Source organism: Lissotriton helveticus, chromosome 8 (assembly GCF_964261635.1).
Source record: "Lissotriton helveticus chromosome 8, aLisHel1.1, whole genome shotgun sequence".
NCBI lineage: Eukaryota > Metazoa > Chordata > Amphibia > Caudata > Salamandridae > Lissotriton > Lissotriton helveticus.
In genome coordinates, this window is record NC_136069.1 from 159,968,353 (window position 1) to 159,987,938 (window position 19,586).

General features: G+C 44.7%; 1 protein-coding gene across 6 annotated transcripts in view; it reads left to right on the forward strand.

Moving 5' to 3' along the window:
• PRDM15 (PR/SET domain 15) overlaps positions 1-19,586 on the forward strand; it is a 371,830-nt gene that overhangs the window by 338,551 nt on the left and 13,693 nt on the right. For all 6 annotated transcript variants that reach the window (XM_078656809.1, XM_078656805.1, XM_078656810.1 and 3 more), the window contains one exon: positions 12,077-12,340. In XM_078656809.1, the coding sequence (XP_078512935.1) occupies positions 12,077-12,340 (264 nt within the window). The remainder of the gene's footprint in view (positions 1-12,076; positions 12,341-19,586) is intronic.

Sequence of the window (19,586 nt, forward strand, 5' to 3'; positions counted from 1 at the left end):
GGCCAGGTTATGCTCACCCGGTCACCCCAAGACCCACCTCTCCTACAGATCTTGCCGAGTCTTATTGTGAGGTCCTCACCGGGGAGGACTTCGAGCCTAGGATCGTACACACGGAGCACACACCACACCTACGAACAGACACCACGCCGTTGGATTCTAGTTATAAGTTCTTTATATAAGGGATAAAAGAAGGAAGTACTCTTATTTACACAGTGATCGAAGGACCACAAGGTCTTGGAGGGTTCGGAAGGGTGGAAGCGGGACAGTCTTTTAGTCTCCGGGCCGGTACGAGGCGTATCCAGCGCACAGCTCTCAATCCTCGAACTGGGGGATACGGAAGATGGTGGTCGTACTGGCTGCTTCACTTACGTCGAGTCGGTTCGGTCGTGATGGTGGTCTCGATGGTCCAGCCGGACCAGAGTACTCCTCGAGCCGCGACGAGGTCAGCAGGGCTTGATCTGGAGAAGTTCGGGAGGAGCCGCTACAGCGTCAGCAGGGCTCGGATGATGGCAGGTTCAAGCTTGAGCCGCGACAGCGTCAGCAGGGCTCCGATGGTTATGGTTCAGCTTGAGCCGCGACAGCGTCAGCAGGGCTCCGATGGTTATAGTTCAGCTTGAGCCGCGACAGCGTCAGCAGGGCTCCGATGGTTACAAGATCGGCTTGAGCCGCGACAGCGTCAGCAGGGCTCCGATGGTTACAGTTCAGCTTGAGCCGCGACAGCGTCAGCAGGGCTCCGATGGTTACAGTTCAGCTTGAGCCGCGACAGCGTCAGCAGGGCTCCGATGGTTACAGTTCAGCTTGAGCCGCGACAGCGTCAGCAGGGCTCCGAGGTTCCAGATGAGTTCTTCTTAGGGTCAGCCACGATCAGATCAGCAGGCTTCAGGTCCAAGATACAACTGCCCGCTAGTTGTCGGGCGGGCTCAGATATAATCCAGGGGCTCTTTGAAGTCTGGACTCTCGCAGGCGGAGGTCTCAAGCCCTGGGGGCTGGTCGTCGGCGAGGTCCGGCGGTTGGCTCTTTGATCCTTTGAGAAATGGGTCCGGGAATTCTCAGACGCCCAACAGGTCTGGAGCCAGCACTCAGGGAGGCCAAAGGTGCGATCGAAAATGGCCCACAGGGGAGGGCCAAAGGTGTGACAGATACCAGTCTCTCAGGGGAGGCCGGAGGTGCCATCGAAACTGCCTGGCTTATCGCACTCGGGGAGCCCTTTACCCCCAGCCGGGACGGGCGCGCCTTTGGAGTCTGGGTTTCGCTGGGGCCGGGGTCACGCTAGGCCCAGGGAGACAGGGATCTCGGGAAGGGAAAATGGCTGCCGGGCCTTGTGGGGCATGCAAGGTTAGGTGCTCAGAGCCGGGAGCGGGACGGGGACAGGCGGACCTGGTCGTGGGTTATGGGGGGCTCGGGCTTATCGGGGGAGAGACGACCAGGCTTCAGGGTGCAGGCTACTCTTACGGGGATGCTGCGCAGGGGGCCCAGGGTGCAGGCCTAAGCTCGCAGGGTGTGGTGGGAAAGGCGCGAACCACGCCACGAGGCCGGGTCCAACATTCGTTCTTTCTTATCTACAAACTTCCTCCTTACAATCCTACTCTTAGTGACCTCTTTGTTGATTTTGCCTGAGATCCGTCTAAAACATTCCAATTTCTGCGCAATAGGATACTTAGTACCATGGTTTGACCAACCATATCGGATTATGACCAAATAGCTGCTCTCCAACATGAAAGTGGTAATGTATGTCAAATGTCAATAGCCTAACCACTCATCTGGGCATAACTTGGATGCAATTTTTACCGCTCAGAACATCACCAGTTACTGGTAGACAACATGTGACCTGGACTAATGTATGTGCGCATGTCTACGTATCTGTAGAGTGCAAACCTAGCTAGAGAGCGGTGGACCACTGAACAAAGGCAATGAGCCTGGAGAGACAATTCAGGACAGTTTACAGTGAAGCGGAATATTCCTGGGTGGTGTATCCTGTCACCATGGATTTCTAGTGTTCCATGAAAAGATGGGTCTATGGCTACTTTGTACAGAGCAGAAGGTTTGGGCAGTTCTGACGTTGCTATAAAATAACTGATCATTTGAAACTTCTTTTAAACTTCCACCTATTCTCTCCATTTACATCTAGAGCCACCGTGGCTAAACATCTTCAAGAGCTTAGGAGAGTTTTGACCCTTCCTCTTTCTATACTCAATTTAACTGTAAATTGCCTGAAGGCAATTGATGTAGCGGCTGAACTGTCATCAGTGGATTGACATCGGTCCTCAACATGATCCCGAATACATTTCTCTACGGCTTCCCATCAACCTCTGAAAATTCACCTGATTACGCTGTAGCTAAAATTATTCTAATGGAAAAAGGTCCTTGTAAATACACTGGAAGGAAAGTAACTCCAAAGCCTAAATTAATGTACAATATATCTTTTAATCTTCAGAGGCACTGTCCAAGGCAAAACGTCTCCATTACTCCAGCTGCACATGTGAACAAATATGATCAACCAGAAGAACAAGGTGACTTTCTAGCAGCCCAAATCATTTCCAAAGTTCTAGAAAGATATCCTCTGGTTAAGATGAAGGACGGTGTACAGCTGAACTTCAGCATCTTCTCAACTTCTCACTGCGTGCCTCAACATAATCTACTCTCCTTCAACTCTGGCTTCTGATGACTTCACCAATATAACAAAAGCCCAAGGTACATTGGAATCACTGGGGGGAGGGGCACCATAGTGCTCATACATTCAAGAACATCCTCACCAGTACTTCAGCTGTCATCCTAACCAGAGATGCCATCCACGGCTTGGCGTCTGACCTATCCGTGGATAACTTTAAACTTTGCTATCAAATCAATAAAAAAATGTTTTACAAAAATGGATCCACTGTTTAGCTGCTCAAGGTCTCCAATCCATTCAGCCACTGATGGACCTCCATCCTGACTTTCTGTGACAGATCTCTTCATATTTGATATCTAAAAGTTAGAATCTGTGGAATTCTTCACTGAAAGTCTGAACATTCTGCAAGGCCCAAGCGATGTAGCTGTTCTCTTGCTACTTGTGGGACAACTAGGTGACTCTTCTCCCAACTTTTGGAAGGGGAAGAAAGCATAAGTTTCTAGCATGATGTGAAGTGTCTCAAATGGAAGAACAGATTGGACTTTCCATGGTGGCTCCATTGAACTGACGAGCTTGGAGTGATGCACCTGTGCTCCAGGAGTGGTACTGTGACCTGAATAGACTGTTGAGCACATTTCCAGCACCTCTAAATGTATGTGTTGCTGGATGATCTACTGAAGGACAACTATCCCGGAACTTGAGCCTATGTCAAGAGATACTTAGTATTGGCTGCACCAACCATGGTGAAAACGAAAGACTGTTTAATGGAATTAAATGTTACCATGGACTGCATTTATTAAAATGCATCTGAGTGAACTGGGTGCTGGGATACGAAGGCAATGTGTTTGATTAGGCTCCTTTGAGCTGACAAGCTCTGAGTGATGCACTTGCACTCCAGGAGAGGAAATATGACCTGAATAGACTGTTACTCTCTCTGATGCAGGACAACCTTCCTGAAACGTGCTTATGTCTAGAGATACTCAGCACTGACTGCACCAACTATGGTGAAAATGTATGATTATTTAATGGAAGTAAGTGTTACAGTGTGCTGTATTTATCAGGAGAAAGTATGTTATGTTATTATGTCTCTTTTATAGCGCACGGCTACCCCAAGGGGTGTCCCGGCGCTTTGGCAAAGAGAACTGAAGAAGAGAACACAACACAGCTATTCGCAGAGGCCAAAGGAAAATCAGACGGAAAAAAGCCAGGTCTTCAGCTCCTTACGAAAGGAAAGGAGACTGTTGGCTTTCCTTAAGGAGACAGGAAGCTCATTACAACATCGTGGAGCCAAGTATCGGAAGGAACAACCTCCGATCCGGGCGAGTCTGATAGGGGGAACCGCGGCTTTGGCCAGCAAAGCCGACCGTAGTGTCCTCCTCGGCGCATAAAATGCCATGCGCTTCCTCATATAGTCAGGGCCAATCGAATGAAGGGCCTTAAAAGCAATTGTCAAAACCTTGAAAGTAATTCTCTTGGAAAGCATCTGAGTGAACTGGGTGCTGGGATGTCAAGGCAGTGTGTTCCTGCCCTGCTTTTCTTTCCATGGTATTGCCTGCATCCAATCTTCGGTGTTGAAATTGTTCTAGCCCCAATGAACATCCTCTACAGCATTCAAACACTCCAACAAAAAAAACTAAGGGAGAAGACATGTAAACAACTAATAAAACTTGTCTGTCTTTCACTAAAGGTTCACTAAAGAGCTTCCTCTTGGTGACAGGCCCTCCCGCCTGCCACTTGGGGTCCACCTCAGCAAAATGGAGAGTCTTCACTCGGTAGAGATGGCAGTTTGTATTCTCCAAAATGCAAAACACATCTGTCTCTTTTTTGTGATCTTGGGTATATTTGCCATTGAAAGTAATCATCTTAGGTGAACAAAAGTCCTCGGACACTGCAGCGGACAGAGGTTTCAAACTTTGTTGTCCAAAGACAAATGTAGTTTAGCCTGTACACATCTTGTCGTTTAACATGTTGACATCAGCCTGAAGACTTAGGGTGACATAGGCCATCCAGATTAAAAAGGTTATTCCATTTCTGTATTTCCCCCTCATCTTAGCCACCAATTGTGCTGGCCGCTTTCCTTGGCTTTACGTCATTTATCCGCATCTTACCATCACTAAATGGATGCTGTTCCATAAGACCTATTTGGTCCCAAGTCTGCCTTATCTGAAGAAATGTCCTAAGGGTCATCCTCCTCTTCAGAGTTGGATGGGGTGTCTGTTGTGAGAGTGGAGAGTCTTCTGGCTCATCCCCACTTAATTTTGCAGTTCCCTGAGACAGGGAAAGATCTTCAGCACACTGTGCAGATATAAACGCATTCTTGAACCTTTCAAATGGACAGGTGCATCATTCCAAATTGCCTGCTCGGATGAGCATTTGAGAGTGGGAAATCCTTGCCACAGAAACCAGTCAAGACCAACAAGGTGTGGAGGGATTCAAAAGGCATACACTTAATTCTTTTATGGGGTGCAGTACTAGGTGGCCGATTTGCTCTGAGTCCAACAAGTAGGAAGCATCTTCTATTCACCACTTTCTCATTACTTCAGTCATACTGCCTAGCTGTGAAATGCGACACTGCTTAAAACACCCGATGTTGTAAATTCACCTGGTACACAGAAAATCTTTAAGATGGCCCACAGTGCACTTTCTAGTGACAAAATATGCTCCCACCCATGCTCAAGAGTGTCCAGTAAATCCTTGAAGAGCTTTACTCCGATCACGTAGACAAACTCATCAGGGCTGGTACTTTTATACCAAGAGCTGCCTTTGACCTACTTTCCCTGTCTTGGCAATAAAGGGGGGGGTACAGGAAATACTGATCACTTGTCTTTGTTTCTTCCCAAAGAGCTACCAACTGGTGTCCATGTGCCAAAGTCCAACACAATAGTAGATTCAGCATCTCACATTTGGTAGAGTGTGGACTTAGCGACTGCAACTCTTCCCATTGCAGATCCAAAGCCTGGAGCGATGGTCACTTAACAAATCTACACACATTACGGGTAAAAAGAAACCTTATAAACGATCACAGTAGCGTAAACGAGGGGAATACAGCAAACATAGGTGAAATCTGCAATTCCATTAACTGAACTCACCTTAAGGCTGCAACAATAACGAAAGTGGTAGTTGAATCGCATGCAATGCAATTCTGGGCTTGATGGGCAGGTTAAAGGGACCTGAGAAGTAGTTTGTTACAGGACATTGTGGACGAAATATGTTTATAAACAGCGTTTTGTGTTTGGCTATTCTGCTGTCCCGTGAAGGTAGCTCAGTATAATGATGATGCAATCTTGTGTTAGGTTTAAACCTATAATAACTAATAAAACCCTAAAAAAACAATCTTCATCAGTTTAAACATATAAACGTTGATAAACATCTGCACAACCACAAACTAAAATGCCATTCAACGAAAGGAGAGGGAAAGAGAATGAGACCTTTTTATTTCTTCAGTAAGGGCCAACCGCAATGTAACTTTTATTTAAAATAAAAGGTAGCAGCAAGAAAGACTTGTCTAAGATTATTCTGCTTTAAATTTGTTTCCTCCAATTTTGTGTATTGGATTAAAGGTGCAGGGGTTAGAAGCATGTTTTAGGTCTTGTCAAGTAATTTTATACATTATGGAGAATCTGGAAATGTTATAATCATATCTGATCTTTTGGCAGCGTTTACTTCTTTCACTGATTGCTGAAATGGCTGGCTCATAAGAATCTTGACCAATATGTTCTGTCACATTTACCCATAGACACAGAAGGGTAAAACCTTTTGATACATCTGCCTCCTTTTCTAAAAAGTCAGTATTGATATCAGATCAACTACCAAAGGCCCCAGGCTTTACAGACATAACAAGCTTCAGTGATCCTTCAATGCCAATTCCGACTGCCCTTCCTTAGTCCCTCCCCTTCCCTGGACTATACCTTTAATGTACATATATTGTCTCTACAGAGTCACGTATACTTCGAGCAAGTTCATGTGAAAAGTCCCTTGGTATTGCAATCATGACCCCTCCCTTACCAGTACTCTATGAGGTAGATGCCTGTAGTGCGTGTCGGTGAATTTCAAATGGGTTTCTTGGCTGCACACCACATCTGGGAAAATTTCCTGAATTATTCTCCATATTTCATGCTATTTGTCTGGGTAGTTTAGCCCCTTTACGTTCTACGTTTGAATCTTAGCCATTAAGTTTTAGAATGAGGTGCAGTGTTGTGTGGCCTATAAAGTCTGTCAGCGCCTGCATAAACATTCAGAGAGTTGAAACTAGTTGTTCCTGCTGCATTGAGCCAGATGTCAATTCAAGTTTGTTTATCAGCTCTCTCCTGGAGTCCAGCCCTCCTCTCCTCCCCAACTTCTCTTCCACCAACCCTCCCCCCCCAATTCTGTGGGAAGGGGAACCAGCGCATTCCCCCCTCACACTGACGAGCCTGCCCTATCCCCCCCACCCCACCTCTCATCTTGTCAACACATACATGGGTGAGCCTGGCCAGTCTACTGTAGAGGCTCGACCTGTTGTCCAAACCTGCACGGATATGCCCTCTGGGAGACGCTCACAGTGATCCACGATCAGATCTTCGCCTACTTTGAGAAATTAACTTGAAAGGGGTAATATGGCTGGGAGGCAGACCTAATCCAGAGGTCACGAGGGACACATTCCATGTCTATTACATATTCTCAATCTTGCCTGTGTCCCCTCTGAGGATCTGCAGTGTCAGTCAGGGTCGATGCCTCTCCCTGTCCCTTCCATGTTGTCCGCCGCATGGTTCCAACTTTTTTCCATTTCATTCACAAACATCTCCGACAACTCCACTGGCTCCAAGTCAAAAAGAGAATTACTTTCAAGCTCCTCACCCATGCCTACAAAGCTCTCCACGGTGCAGGACCAGCATATCTGAACCATCGACTCATATTCCATGTGCCCTCCAGACAACTCTGTTCCGTCCAGCTCACCCTAGCCTCCGTCCCCAGAATCCAAAAAACGACCAGAACCGGAGGAAAATCCTTCTCCTACCTATCCAACAAGACCTGGAACACCCGGCCCCTCCACCTCAGGCAATCCGCGATGCTGACACAATTCAAGAAGGACCTCAAGACCTAGCTCTTCGAGTGATCCTTCTCCCAGTGGGACCAGCAGGCACCCCCCTCCCAACATTCCCAGTGCTATGAGACCCTCACGGGTGAGTAGCCGCGCTATATAAGCCACTGATTGATTGATCCTAGTTTTCCAGGGTCAGTTCTCATCCACCTATGCCTTGGGGTCCTGGCTTTCTTTGCGGTCCATTGATGAACAGTCACTGGGTTTCTTTGGTGTGCCAGGGCTATCTCTTGAGGGGCCCAATATGTCCTGGGCTTCCTTTTTATGCGAATTACATTGGACCTAGCACCGAACCGGAACCACAGTGAGCAAAAGTGAACATCTGCCTATATTGTTTTGTCCTTGTGTGGAGATCAGCAAGCCTGTGCCTGTTATTTAGAGTTTGCTGTGAGATGTTCTGAAAGAGGTCGAAGGCCTGTTCCATGAAAAGTCAGCCTGTCTACCTTCCTGCCCTTCCGTATTATGGTGTCTTTGTTATGAGAGGACCCCAATTTAGCTGTAATGTCCCACGGGTGAGCTCCAGGCGAGTCTCATGGTATGCCACTCGTGCTCAGATAAAGAAGTCTACTTCTTCCTCTCATTCTCGGATGTTATGGGTCAACACATTAGCCCTACTAGAGTGGTCCTCTGAGTCCATGCATTTGTCCCAATGTTTCCTGATATCTTCTTCCCTTTTGGGCTTGGAATCCTGCAGTTCATAAACCTCTTGACTCATGGCGACAGTCATCTTAATTAGTTGGTACTTGGTCCCTCAGTTGTTGAAGTGTCTTGTTCACCTCAGACGGGCCAGAAGCCAAGTCTGCCTTCAGAACCTGCATTTGTGGAGCTCGCCCAGACAGGTCGTTGGATCTTTGTTATTGGGTTCTAGTTTCTTCATTCTTAGTGGCCATGACGATTTGCCACTGTGGTAAGGGTGCATATGCGCTCTGGATGTCCTGTCTTATCTCAGGCCTTTAGCGTCCACAGAAATTGCCAATAAACTTTTGTTTATACGGCTTGCCGAGCATATAGCACATAGACTGTGACCCCTCAATGGGGGTCACCTCAGCGCTCTCTACTGCAGTCCAAATTCCTTGCTGAGGGAAGGCAATCTATCTATAGAATTGTCTGATGGCCTGGCTCTGTGGGCAAGAGCATCTGGCGATAATTGTACTTATCTAAGGCAACCTCTGAGGTTCCAGCTGTAGCTTCCATCAAATCCTCCATTCATGTCTCCCAGGTTGCCTGACAAGGTGGCAAGCTGATTTCCACGGCATGGGCTCCCCGGGCCTGCTTGCAGTACTTTGCTCCTGCCAGTGTTCAGGGTAATTTTAGGGTTCAGGGTGGGTTTGGATTTTGGGGTGCCAAGAGTAATTTTAGGGTTCAGGGTGAGTATGGGTTTTGGGGTTCCAAGAGTAATTTTAGGGTTCAGGGTGGGTATGTGTTTTCGGGTGCCAGGGTTAATTTAAGGGTTATAGGTGGGTATGGGTTTTGGGGTGCCAGGGGTAATTTTGGGGTTCAGGGTGGGTTTGGGTTTTGGGGTGCCAAGGGTAATTTCAGGGTGGGCATTGGTTTTGGGGTGCCAAGGGTAATTTTAGGGTTCAGGTGGGTATGGGGTTTGGGATACCAAGGGTAACTTTGGGGTTCAGTTTGGGTTTGGGGTGCCAAGGGTAATTTTAGGGTGGGTTTGGGATGCCAAGGGTAATTTTAGGGTTGAGGGTGGGTATGGGTTTTGGGGTAGCAGGGGTCATTTTAGGGTTGAGGGTAGGTATGGGTTTTGGGGTAGCAAGGGTCATTTTAGGGTTCAGAGTGGGTATGTTTTTTGTGGTGCTGAGTAATTTTGGGGTTCAGGGTGGGTATGGGTTTTGGGCAGCCAGGGTAGTTTTAAGTTTCAGGGTGGGTACGTGTTTTGGGGTGCTAGGGGCAATTTTAGGGTTCAGGGTGGGTTTGGGTTTTAGGGTGGAAGGGGTAATTTTAGGGGGTTTGGGTTTTGGGGTGGTAAGGGTAAGTTTAGGATTTTAGGGGGTATTGGTACTTGGGTAGTAAGGGTAATTGGAGGGGTTATGGGTAATTTTAGTGTTTAAGGGGGCAACAAATAAATATATAGTGTGTGTGTGTGTGTATATATATATATATATATATATATATATATATATTTGTATTTGTATTTATATACTTAAGCACTTTTATCAAGTGTATGCCTTTACCACGCATGCCTTTGCGTTGTAATGGCATGCGTGGTAAAAGTTTGCGATGTAATAGCAACACGTTGTAACAACCGCGTTGTGATTGCATGCAATGTAATGGCATGGGATGTATCGTCATATATTCGCTGAAAAGCAGTGGCGATCATACTTAAAGCATCAGGTTTCAGGCACCTTAGAATGGAGGGTAACAATTTAATGGTGTAATTCAAATTTTTAAAGATTATTCAAGGCACTATGCTGTTGGAATGGTTGACCACCCCTGAAATGTCATATTATTTAGTAAGGAGTCGGTGAATGGTCTGCCAACTGTGCCCAGGAATGTTTGTTAAACCATTTGAATAGAGCACTCTTATTTTTTTAATACATTAATAGTTCTGTAAACCAGAAAGAGTCCTGACAAAGTAAGTGTGAGAGGTGGTGAGATGTTAGATATGGTAATGAGATGTAAGTGCGAGTGAGAATGCAATACATAGACTTTTTATTCTTAAAATAATCTAACATACATCGATTGGCTACACTGCCAATGTGAAGATACTACGTACCCTGCCTTACTCCTGCCATTAATTAAATGTGTTTTCTAACAAACACTGCGATACATCACATGCTTAGTAAACTCTAAAAAAGACATTGTTTTTGTCTATTTTGGGGTTATAGATGGCTGAATAAACACTTATAAAGCACAGATTTCAAAAGTTTTGGAAAACACCACTGAAACACTAAAAAAAATAAACACTGAAAACATGGGAGCCCAACCATAAATAAAGTATGCCTCCGGTCCTGCTATAGAACTTTAATTTGAGTCTGCCACTCACAGTGCTGCCAAATGAACAAAACAGTTTTGCTTGCTTCGATATAGGAACTAAGGAGCACCATCAACGTACCTGATGATGTTCACTAGTTCCCTCTAGAAACTGAATTTAACTGCTTTGCACATAATACAGCTAATTTTAATCTAAAGCACTTTGAAAAATGGCTCTGTATCTTTTGTATCTAGTGTAAGTTGGATCTTTTTCTAAAGTGCCCTTAGGTGTGTACAGTGCTATATGAAACCACAAATAAATACCCCTCCTTAACCCCCCATGCCTCACCCAAACACCAATAAAAAACTGACGAGTGTTAGCAGCTCATACTGCACAAGTAAATTGGGTCTCCTGGTCGAAATTGCCAAAAATGAAGAAATCAGAAACAACTACAGGACTTCTGTAGTCTAGCCCCTAAACTCTGAAAAGCATTGCCTGAATCTGTTTGATTCTTTCCCCCACACTACTTAAAGCACTCAAAATATTTCTGTTCAAGGAAGTCCTCCTTCATCCCTTTCTTCTTTCATCATTTTGTTTATTGTTCTTCTGTTCATCTCTGTAATGCTAATGAATTTCCTTTGTGTCGTGAGAGACTGGCTTTGGTGAGTTTGTGCCTTGATCCTCACAGGTGAATACAAGAACTGTATCTTCTCTTGTAGTTCACCTGTTCGCCCATTGTGTAGCCCTCTTCCAGGATTACTGTAAATCCTGTTTTCGTGCACTTTCTCCAGATTTTTTTTTCATTCCCAGTTTGCCAAAATTGAAGAAATTAACTTTCCAAACAAAAATCCAAAGTGATTAATGTGATCAATACATTTTATTTCTGCATAGAAAAACATCTAAATCAAGGATACCTTCTATAACACTGTTCTGCTGTTAGATTTTAATTTCCGGTAGTAGAAGCGTTGCCTTCTTAAATTGTATCTTCCTTCAAGGGTAATGAGTCATTGGAGATTCCCTTAGCCATGTATCATAGACCTGTGTCTGCCAGTTACTGCTTTCCCACATAAAGTGTTGCTCGAAAATGTTTTGTGAGGAGCAAGTCATATTTCTTAGGTTGAAGTTGGATTTACAAAGTGCAGTTGCATGTGACACTTGAATTACTAAGCATGTCTTTATTTCAGCCCAGTGTGTGGTTCGTATTGTATCTAGTTTGGATTTCACTAGTGACAGGGAAACTAAAGATATCATGGTCTAGGGTGGTGGTTCGTGGGAGAACACAGAACCTGAAGACTATAAATTCAGAATGAAGGTCCTCTATCAAGTGCCATTTACTTGGGAACAGAGCATTGAATTACACACCATATATTGGTTACGTAGTAGGTCAGTTTGAATGATTTGCTGTAAAGTCCTTCTGCATTAGTTTTGTAAAGTTCTAACAGTTGTTTTTGTGTTCCTGTAGTCTGATCTTGCTTTAGAAGAAGGGGAGATACCTGAAGAAAGGCCAATGAAATTGAATAAGCTGCGTAAGCGACGGCAGAAGCGCAGAGAGGAGACTGAGGAGGATGACGATGATGATGAGGATGATGTAGAGGAGGATGACGAGGAAGAGGATGAAAGTGCCCAAGAGCCTGAAGACTCTGACTTTAATGACTTCACTGCAAAAGAGGAGTTCACAGGCAATGCTGGAGAAGAGACCAGTTCCGCAGTTCAGAGTATTCAACAAGTGAGTGTCTTACAACATGACAAATAAAATGACTGATTGCTAAATTGTCAGTGGCGTGGTTAAGGTATTTATTTGCTAATGGCCAGCCTATTTAATGAAGAAAGAGTAAAGTGCTATAGAGAAAAAAAGACTACGGCCATTATTTAAAAAATAGAAAAGTAATTCATACTTTGTTTTCTGTCCATGTAAAAAATAAATGATGGAATTGTATCAAAAAGAAAACCTAAATGTCCCACAAAACTACAACCCATACTAGACATTAAAGGGAGACTTTTGATCCTGGATATGGCTAGATATTAGTTCCAGAATTGGTATGCTTCGGGGTTGGTCATATAATATGCAAATTCTTTATAACACTTGCCCTGTATTCTACCCCTATTCAGGTTGGGAAGGACAGTGCTAAAAAAGAAGTACATGTATATTGCTAATATTTTCTACCATGTAAACCCTCCATTTCCTGTATTTACTTTGTTTCTTTTGGAGGAGTTCTGATATTTAGGGGTGATCACTCGTAACTATGGATGACACAAAATTGCATCTACTTTGCCTTCCCAGACCATGTGCTATGCTTTGCTTCAGTCAGTGGAAGCAGTGGTTACCTCCATCTGAGCAGTGATGTTCACTTTGCCAGTGGCATCACTCATTCATCCTCACTGATGCAACTGGTACAGTCAAAGGCTCAAGAACACAGACATGTAAGAGAAGAAGGCTCTAGATGAACTGTCTCTTGAGCAGCCTCACCTCGCGTATGTTAGCACACCCAGTACTGGCCCATCAACCCTGCCACATTTGTTCAAATATTTGAGCACTGCCATCCTTGAACTCCTTTGCTATCCACTGGGGGATGGCTCCTCCCATAATACATTGTTTTTTGCTCATTTATGTACAGTCCCAGTAAGCCCAGGCTTACTGGGTGTGGGAGGGGGTGTTGGAGGGGAGAGACTTCTCTTAAATTGTTATGATGCCGATGCAACTGTGCCAACACCAGGGACACATATCTGAAAGGGGACCTTGGTTTGGAGTTCCAAGGGAATGCACCCACCAAGGAGTCCAGCCTGTTCAATTCTGTCACTGTCATGCTTCCTACCCGCTTCTAGAGCTTCTCTGCAGATTTGGAGGTTACATTTTCTGATGCTCCACTTCTTCCTTAACCCGTTTACTGCTTCGAATGTTCAGCGCCAGTGCTGAACGTTCGAAAAAACGGGTGCGGCCGCGTCGGCCGTTGGACGTGCGAAGCACCAGGGAGGTAGCTCGCGCGACGGCCGAAGCGAACAGGTTAATCCTTATGTCGTCCATGTTTAAATTTGGGCCTATATATTTAAATTGCAGTCATTGCTCCAATTATTAAAAAAAAGAGAACTACCTGGGAGGATGTCTTGGTGATTAAAACATTCACCGCTCAGATATGCAGTGATCTGCAGCAGGTCATGTAAGGTAGACTACACATGCTTCAAAAGTAGGTAGATTGAGTATGGCTGAATGAGAAACTTATTATTATGGAAAGTGGTCTCAAAAGTAAAATATTTGATCATCTCCTGGTTAAATGTGGTGACTGCTGTCTCCAGAACTCTGGATGTGGCAAAAGTGTACTTTAAGGTGATGCCCAGAATTGGAGAGCAGTTGATAAAAATAAATAAAATGGTAGTATTGATGGCCTTTAAAAATTGTTGAAAAGCTGCTTGTCAAATGGCCTACCTTTAAGTGGGAGCCCAGAAAATGTGCAGTGAATACTAGAAAACCCAAACGTACCCGTAGAGATGGAAGGAGGCATTTTCTGTTTATGGATTTTCATCTGGAAAATGATTGCCCCTATGTTCTCACTTTTACCAGTCTGTAATCTTTCTGTCTTTAAACATGAAAATAGGTTTAGTGTATAACAAGTCCACTTTAAATCCTAATTTCTACTAGGAAGCTGTTTAGGTCGAGCCTACCAGACAGCACAACGGTCTTTCTAAGAACATACTGGGTCTTTGAGCCCGCCCATTGCTTACATTTGGTTGGCTTGCCTAGCTCTCATCTGCCAGTTTCTTATTTGTTTCCCAACTTGTCAATCTTGTGTTTGTACATTCCATGGAGCATAGCTTCTTTGTCATCTTTTGATTGGCTAGCTTCTATGCTTCCACTGCTTGTTTTTAAGCACTATATTTTTTTCTTTTTTGGTTAAGCACTCCAAGAGAATGCATGCCTCTCCAACTATCCCCTGTTTGCCCTTCTCTCCCCCTGCACTCTGTGTTACTTACTTTTGACAGTGTGCTTCTCTCTGCTGCCCCCATGTTTGCACTCCCTCTTGTGTCCTCTTCCTGTTGCTTTCTAGGCGTGTGCTTCCCACCAGCCAGCTCTTATGCTTACTCCCCTTTTGCTTCTCCTCCTCAACCCCACCCTCTGTATTGCTTCCGTCCCCCGCCTTCCATGTTGCTTCGCCCTACCAACGCCCTCATCCTACGTTACCCATTATCTCTCCTCCCCTACATTATTTACCACCACCTGTGCACTCCTTGTTGTCTCACCCGTACTGTTCATGCTGCTCTCTCCACTTGTGCCCTGTGTGTTGCTCCACCCACACCCTCTGTGTTGCCCTTTGCACCCATGTCCTCCATGTTGCCCTGCCTACCCACACCCTCCATGTTGCTTAAAAAAAAAGACCTTCGCTCATTTTTCTGTTTATTTGCAGATCCAATTCTGATTGGCAAGTAAAAAGGATCAAAAAAGGGGCTGTGTCATTTTGTGGCCATGTATGTGTGGTGCATATTCCTTCAAAATGATGCAGCTGGGGCATCATGAGCTTTTTTTCTTATTTCACCATGCTGCACAGCTTCGGCGGTGCTTTACAGCATGGCTAAAAACCATTGACCTAGCTAATAGGTCTCAAATTCAGAACCAAAGCTTGTTTTGTTATCTCAGCTGATTAAGGGTGTGAAAAGCCTCTTTGTGTGGTAGTGCAGTTACAAGGCTGCATTTATTAAAAAAATTAAAATAAAAAAACACCACCTCCTTGACGTTCTTAAAAAAAATAGAGAATATGTGGTTCAAGACCTGCATTAGATCTCCTTTTATTTAGAACTGAAGATTGAATCAGCTAGACTGATCTTGCTGTGAGCTCGCTCCTGTTTGGGGTAAGCCCAATCCCTGTTCGACTAGTACCTCTCCTAACCCATGTGAAATTCCAGACCCTGGATTTATATAGACTGACATGAGAACAGAGGTGTCCACAAACAGCTGTACAACTATTGAGAAGTTTACTCCAGATTCAATAAAATCCATGCCATGTGGGCCAAAGCAATAGCAGGAATATGTGAATTCAACACAATAGAGCTTGCCTTCCGTTAATGTCTGTGTTTTCTTACCCCGTAGTAGGGTTCCTTATTAGAAACTGATTTAAAGTTGGAAGTATTGGAAAGGAAATAAGATTGAAGAGGGGTGCCATGAAGTTTATATAAATATAGCTATGACCTCTAGGATCTAAGATAGAGTTTTAGGCTTGGAGGGAGATTAGGGGTAAGAATACACAAGGGTGAGTAAAATTGGATAGGAGGAGATAAGACAGGAGCATGAGAAAAAGGCAGGCCTCATCAACCATTTTGTCAGGACAGATGTTTGTCAGCATGTTTCTCCCTGTCATTTGGAAGGTGCAAGCAATGGAGCATAAATCAAAGGTAATATGCACTGAATAGTGCATTCACATTAGAAAAAGTCACATAAAACATAGTAATACACCACAACCATTTTTAAACTAACGAGAAAAATATCTCGAGTGAAATAATACTAAAATGACACAAATCCAATCCGGGAATCTAGAGATATGAACCCACAAAGATTTAAGTAAAAATCGAATCAGAAAATTGCAAACTCTGTCTGTAGAACCTGGAAGTCAAAAAATTAATAAACAATCCTAAGTCTAAACTGGACTTTTTGACATTTTGAAATTGCAGCTGCCCCCATGAAACTGAAGGCTAGATACTTGAAGCGGGTTCGTCTCCTAGACCTATGGAGATTTCTTGCTGAACCTTTCCTGTGTCCCAGTAAGCACAGTGACAGGATTCGGGGAGTGGGATTTAGGCGTGAACCAGAGACTAGGGGCTGGACCAGGAGCACGGCAGGCCCTGACAGCCTCTGGTCGAGGAGCAGCCAACAAGTGAACCCAGGAAGAGAGAGGGTCAGATTCATTATAATGAAGTTCTAAAGAAGATAGATATCATGGTTTACAAACAAAATGGGAGCAAACAGCAGCAGTATTATGGATCTTTCAGAAAAATGAGTACCTAAACCAATATTGAGTCCATCTCTGAGAATGATCCATTTTGGAACCAGCTTCTGTCCTTCACACTTACTACACTTACACACTTACTACTCCAACAAGCAGTGCTGAATCCAAGGTTTTAGCGGAAGTCACAATCTCAATCTGCAAGCCATTAATTGAGAACAACCCTAGAACTGAGAACCTTCGATCTTTAATCCGAGACTTCCTCGGTCGAACAAAAGAGCTTAAGATTTCAGCAGAATGTCAAGACCAACTCTTTATATGGAAAGCGCACAATGCCTTGTTTATCATTTGCTGTCTACTCAAAGTATTTATCAACCACATGTCCAAGGAGAAATTGCAGCTTCACTTTACCTATCAAGAGAATTCACCTGGATCCTAAGAAACAAGCGCAGAATCTGAAGATCTGGTTGAGGAGTTATGCTACCTCATTGTTGAAGTTCTTCTCTTGTTATATCTTTTTATAGGTGAAAATCAATCAATACCTGTAGGACCAAAACACAAAATAGTCTTTTCTACTGGGGTCCTCCAAGCCCTGTACAAAAAGCTGCTGCACGTCTTCTGCTTCACCCTCCCAAGTTCACCTCTGGAATATACTATGTGACTTACACTGGTTGAGCTATTGAATGGCATGTGCAATTTAAGGCTCTATACACAAATGCCTATAAAAAACCGGCCCACTCTATCTCCGTTCCTTGGTGTCCCTTTAATCTCCCGCACACTCACTGTGTTCAAGCTTTCTTATGCTGGCCGTAACCCCCAAAATTAAAAAATCCCTCAAAGGGGGCCAAACATTCTCTTTTCTTTGCCCAAAGCACTGGGATGCTGTGCCACAGACTTTGAGAGTGTGTCACTCACTCTCGTAATTTAGCAAATTGCTTAAAACCTGGCTGTTTCAACCTCCTGATCTTTCTTAATCTCCTTCTCCTTAGACAGCACTCTGGACTGGCCTAGCACTGGGAATCCTATTTTTAGGTAGCCATGCGCTTTATAAAACATGCGTAATAATAATGTCTCATCGCAGAACTGGACTGAATTTTTCTGAGATGCTGAAAGCCTTGTCAGAAGAACAAAGCTGAAATTCAATCCGACGTTGTGGTACTGCTGGCCAGATACTTTTACCCGCAGGTCTCCCTGAAGCTCTGGATATATGGAGGAAAGGTTTTTGAAAGTTTCCAATCTTGTGGTGCTCCGACAGCCACGCAGAATATACATCTGAGGCCCCCTGGACCTCACGGTAGGCGCTTAAAATCTCTCAGGGTGTTGGACAGAGACCAACAACAAAGTCTAGTCCAGATCCAGTTCCCACTCGTAAGGTGGGTGTTTCCATGAAAATGCCTCTTGCAGCTGTTATGTTCCTATCGCCTCACAGGAGGTCAGCCAACTGACACTTGGAGTTTGCGTCTTGTCCTTGGTACGTAAAGGGAGCAGGTGCATTATTTCAGGGATCATCTCAGATCAGACAGCAGTTCCAGTCCTCTTTTGACCTTCTGCATTTCCGGTATGAGTTCTGAAGGGTGTTCCTGGGAATGCCACATTTTTGCTTGGGGCCAACACGCATCTTGGGATGACTTTTGGGCTCACCCTAACCAATTGGGTATAAGTTCCCAGGGCCAGCCTTACCACGTTTTCATCAGTTTCTTTTTTGCCTGGGTTCAAGCTGCAGCTGTCAGGCTACACATGTTCGGCCTAAAGCCATGTTTTGACTGCCACTGTAGTGGATGGCACAATAGGCACTGAAGTCCACAAGTGACATTTACCTTTCCAAGCCGTGGATGTATTTCTGCACCATATACTATGGCCTTGTTTGAAAGTTAACTGTGTCAGCAAGGTTTCAAACCAATTCCGAAATGTTCAAGGGATCAGAGCTCATAAAGTGGGCACTGGATTGCAGCTTCTCAGTGTTAGTGTTCAAGATTACCAGCAGGTGAGTCTCAAAAGTAATGAAAAACTGGGACTGATCACTCAAACAGAGGTCACTTTGCAACACATAGGCATTGCCTTAGTTCATTACCTGCATGACTGAAATCGGGCACTGAGTAAAAACCTACAGTCTAAAGCTGAACAGCGACAAGACCATAATCATTATCTTCTGGAAGAGTGTTTCACTGTGGGACTCTACCAAGTGGCCAACATGGAGCGCATGTCTGATACCTATCCCCACCACCCACACCGAGAACCTTTGGATCGTCATTGACAGCAAACTAGAGATGACCGCTCAGTCAACGCTGTCACAGCTGCATGCTTCCATACCTTGAAGATGCTGAGGAATATTTTCACATTGCTCCCAACACCAGGAAAACCATCACACGTCCTGGTAACAAGTAAGCTTGGCTACAGGAACACCCTCTGTGCTCAGATCAACAAAAAACTCGCCAGAAGACTGCCGACCACTCAGACTTTTGCAGCCAGAATTGCTATCAACCTCCCATGCCTCACTCACATCACACTACACCTGAAGAAGCATCACTGACTCCCCATACTCAAATGAGTACAATTCAAACCTCTCACCCACACTTTTAAGCACTGCATAGCACTGACCCAGCATACCTCAATCATCGCATCTGCTTTCACAATCCTTCCAGACACCTCCTCTTGTTTGGACTCCTACTTGCACACATCCCACGCATACAAAACAACAGATCCGGTGGTCAAGCCTTCTTCTACATCGCTCCTAAATAGTGGAATGACCTGCCACTACCCACAAGAGCCTCCTGCTCAGTTCTTGAATTCCACAAGAAGCTGAAGACCTGTTTTTTCGAGTAGTCCCACTAGGTCCTAGGTTTGGCGAGCCTCTCACCTTCTCAGCACTAGGATGCCCTCCCGGGTGGTAGTACAGTCTCCAAATCAGCATTATATAAGCATAACATACTAACACCTTAGTACCTTGTTACGCTTCCTCTTAGACCTGTCACCCTTAGGGTGGTCTTGCCCCAAAGTTTTTACCCTTTCCCCCTCCTTTGCTGAATTGGTTTTTGTTGGCCTTAG